The sequence below is a fragment of the Haliotis rubra genome, unplaced genomic scaffold (genome assembly GCF_003918875.1).
Source record: "Haliotis rubra isolate DU_JTF1 unplaced genomic scaffold, ASM391887v1 Scf72, whole genome shotgun sequence".
Taxonomy (NCBI): Eukaryota; Metazoa; Mollusca; class Gastropoda; order Lepetellida; family Haliotidae; genus Haliotis; species Haliotis rubra.
In genome coordinates, this window is record NW_025767435.1 from 969,723 (window position 1) to 973,108 (window position 3,386).

General features: G+C 45.0%; 1 protein-coding gene across 1 annotated transcript; it reads right to left on the reverse strand.

Moving 5' to 3' along the window:
* Nucleotides 1–361: 361 nt before the first annotated feature.
* Nucleotides 362–3,016, reverse strand: LOC124259400 (zinc finger protein SNAI2-like). Its single transcript, XM_046693531.1, has 2 exons — nt 2,624–3,016; nt 362–2,331 (listed from the first exon to the last, which is right to left on the reverse strand). The coding sequence occupies exons 1-2, from the start codon at nt 2,880–2,882 to the stop codon at nt 1,244–1,246; spliced, it is 1,347 nt and encodes a 448-aa protein (XP_046549487.1). The 5' UTR covers nt 2,883–3,016; the 3' UTR covers nt 362–1,243.
* Between the last annotated feature and the right edge of the window lie 370 nt (nt 3,017–3,386).

A 3,386-nucleotide genomic window follows, 5' to 3' on the forward strand; every position in this document is an offset into this window, starting at 1 on the left:
GGCTACACATATCTGGGAAATGAACCCGGATATTCGGTGTGACAAGCCAACGCTTTAATCACTAGGCTACCACGTCGCCCCTGAAACTTAAGGATTTCGTGTAGCATTATACTGCTGGGCAAAGCGAAAGATTCACTCGTGTCTAATAGTAGAAAAAATGGTTATTGGATGGTAACAAATTTATAGTTGCAGTGTTCGTTACATTTTTATAATTTTCGTAATTTTCTTGGTCGACTCGAGTGTTTACTTTCCATGCCCGGCAGTGTATTTAATTATTTCTGGTAACCTTAAAGAAAAGCAGATTATCTTATCAGAAACGTTTGTGCAAAAATACGAAATAAAAAAAGACAATATTTAGGCATCAATATTTTAATAATACTTATAATGTCAGTGGTAACCGTACCAACATCAGGAAACATGTGAATTGAGAACTCTTTGGCACATGACAATTTCACAAGCAATAAAATCTTCACTATAAAGAACCAGCCGCGGACAGTGTCGGAATGTAGGCGGTCAATGTCGTCGCGGCTGACCGCTCGTGCAACTGTGTCCACTGACCGTGACGCCCCCGTGACATGATTTGGCCCCTCCGATAATACGTGTAACATATGGGGTACAAATTGAAAAATACTAAAATGCTGCATTTATTACAATTATTGCCATGGTTACTACGTTGTAAATAAGAATATTGATGTAAAATGGTTGTATGATAAAATGTAAATCTTTTGGTAAAAATAAAGAGTATTGTATCCAATGCTGTAGTCAATGCGCCGATAAACTGAGTGAATGGTGTAAGAATACTATGATATCTTATACTGATAGTCGAATACTCTATCAGGGCTCATATCTTGAACAATAACGCCCCTATCGGGTATATTAATAAATACGTAGCGATGACTGGTAAACTTTCATGACCTGAGATCGGCTTCGAGACAGACTTGGTCTGCGAGACTACAGGAATAAATAATATGGTAAATGCAATAAATGTAATACTTTAGTTGACAAGAACGCGACGCTGTCAGTTGATAAATAAACATTATACTGACCAAATAAATAAACATCTGTTATCTACAACAATATGGTTGCATGTTGTACATGCACAGCACTAACAGAACAACAGAGTCACTTTCTCATCTTTGTGTCATTGTAACAAGTGTCACTGAACGCATGAATCCATGACGTTGCTGCACAAAATGATGACGTCATAGTATGAACGATGACGCCATAGCACAAAATGATGACGTTATTGAACCATGGGCCCACAACAGCCGTCCTCGTGTTTCAACAGCAAGGACATACGTGAGAATGTCTTAGAGCAGGATCTGCAGCTGTATTTCTTGACATCGGAGTGGGTCTGGAGATGTGCCCTAAGGTTGGATCGGTCTGCGAACGCCCGACCACAGTGGGGGCAGGAGAACGGTTTCTCCCCGGTGTGGGTCCTGATGTGCCCCTGGAGCAGCCAGGGTCGGGAGAAGGCCTTGCCGCACAGTTTACACTTGCAGGGCAGGGTGTGAGTCCGGATATGCATCTTCAGGGCACCAAGCGACACATACGTCTTGTCACAGTATTTGCAGTTAAATTCTTTCTTGATCTGCGAAGTACAGTGGAATTGTTTATGTTTGGATAGTCCGCTGAAAGTGGAATAACTTTTCTTGCAAGCATCACACTGGTACCTCACGGGTTCGTTCTCTTTGCTTTTCTTCTTGTCCGAGAGGGATAAGTCCATATCTGAGGGCACACTTTGGGCTTTTAACCCGGGATAATTCAACACATTGTCAAAAGGGGCTTTAGAGAGCCGTGCACCCAAATCCATCCCCTCCATAACCCGGTCGTCAAAAACCAATTTCCCCGTGTCGGCGGCAGGTGGGGAGAAATTGAGGGGATAGCGTAGTCCGTGGAGGTACGGCGGAGGGGGAAGCAGGTGGTGGGTGCCTTTGAACGCTGAGGGGACGTCCGGGTAGTGCCGGTAGGGGAAAGGGGACTCTGCCAGCGGTCGGACAACGGGGGGTGCAGGAAGGCCATTCATGAACCGCAAGTTGAAAGGCAGTAATGACGGGTGGTGGTGCAGGCTCCCGAACATAGGGCTGTGCCATGGGAATACTTCTGGGAGACGAGGTGGTTCCGGGGGGGAACTGCTTGGGGTCCCGATGGGTGAGGTACTGCTGACGCTACGGTCACTGTCTCCGATCCCTGGGGAGAGACTTGACCCACGCATGGGTTTGTCGAAAATCAACGGTGGGAGAGGTCGGGGATGGATGGGACTTATTTTGCCTCGTGAGGAACTGCTGTAGATATCCGGGCGCTTGAGACGTATTGAAATCTCGTCCAGTTCTGTAAGATCAGAATAAAAATATTTTGATATACTCTCAACATTTGTGCAAGTATGTTCTACATGTACGGTTATGTCATTAAGGTGCCAAAGTAAACAATGAATATTCACAATACGTCTTAGGCTATCTAAATTTCATAGAAATTTCTGAAATGTTCCAGTAAAGGAGGAATGTGTAATAAGTAGTACCTAATTGGTTATGAATACTATATACTATATTGCGCAGATCATAAAAATAAATCAAAACAACAAACATGTTACTAAAATTAAAATCAACATAAGAAATATAATTACCTTTTTCTCTTTGAAGAGATCTGTCTTGAGTGACGACTTTGTCAGAAGGCGACGCTTGATGGGGTCTCTCATCACGAGCTACCTTCTTTGTCAGGTCCATTCCTGTCTCCTCTGTCAAACACACCATCCCGGGGGGTGGGGAGGCCAGGACTGGTGTAGGAGCGGCCAGGATAGGGGTAGGGTAGGCCAGCTCCGGTGTATAAGTGATAGGTATATCCCCAGGTCGCTCCCTTTTCTTGATAAGAAATGCACGGGGCATTTTCAGAGAGAAGTTTGCACTGTATCCAAACTCGTAACAGAGGCGATAGGCACTAACTGCTTGTTGACAAGTTGAAAAAGTCGAGTCGGCTCATGAACGAGGCGGCGAGTGACAAGTGATCTCGCTGAATACAACTCTTAACTCGGAACTGAACGACACCGTATAAATACCTTGTCATAGGCTGCACGCTGTCTTTGTAAATCTCTTCCCTCGATAACACCAATCACGGAGAGGGGACAGTCAGATGGCGCTCTCAGCCAATCAGATGCTTCGGTGGTGTATAAGCCCCGCCCCTCTCCGCGTGTGCCGCGTGCGCTGGTTGAGACGGCCAACAGGTGTGGGTATGGCATTACACCAGTAATGAAACGTTTGGTGGTAAACCAGGGAAAAAACCACACTGGCAAATGCAAAAGGAATCGAAAAGCGATTGACTACCACCCAACCTCAGCAGCTCACGAGTGTTGTCAAATTTCCATCTTTTTGCTTCTTTTGTGCATGAAAGTG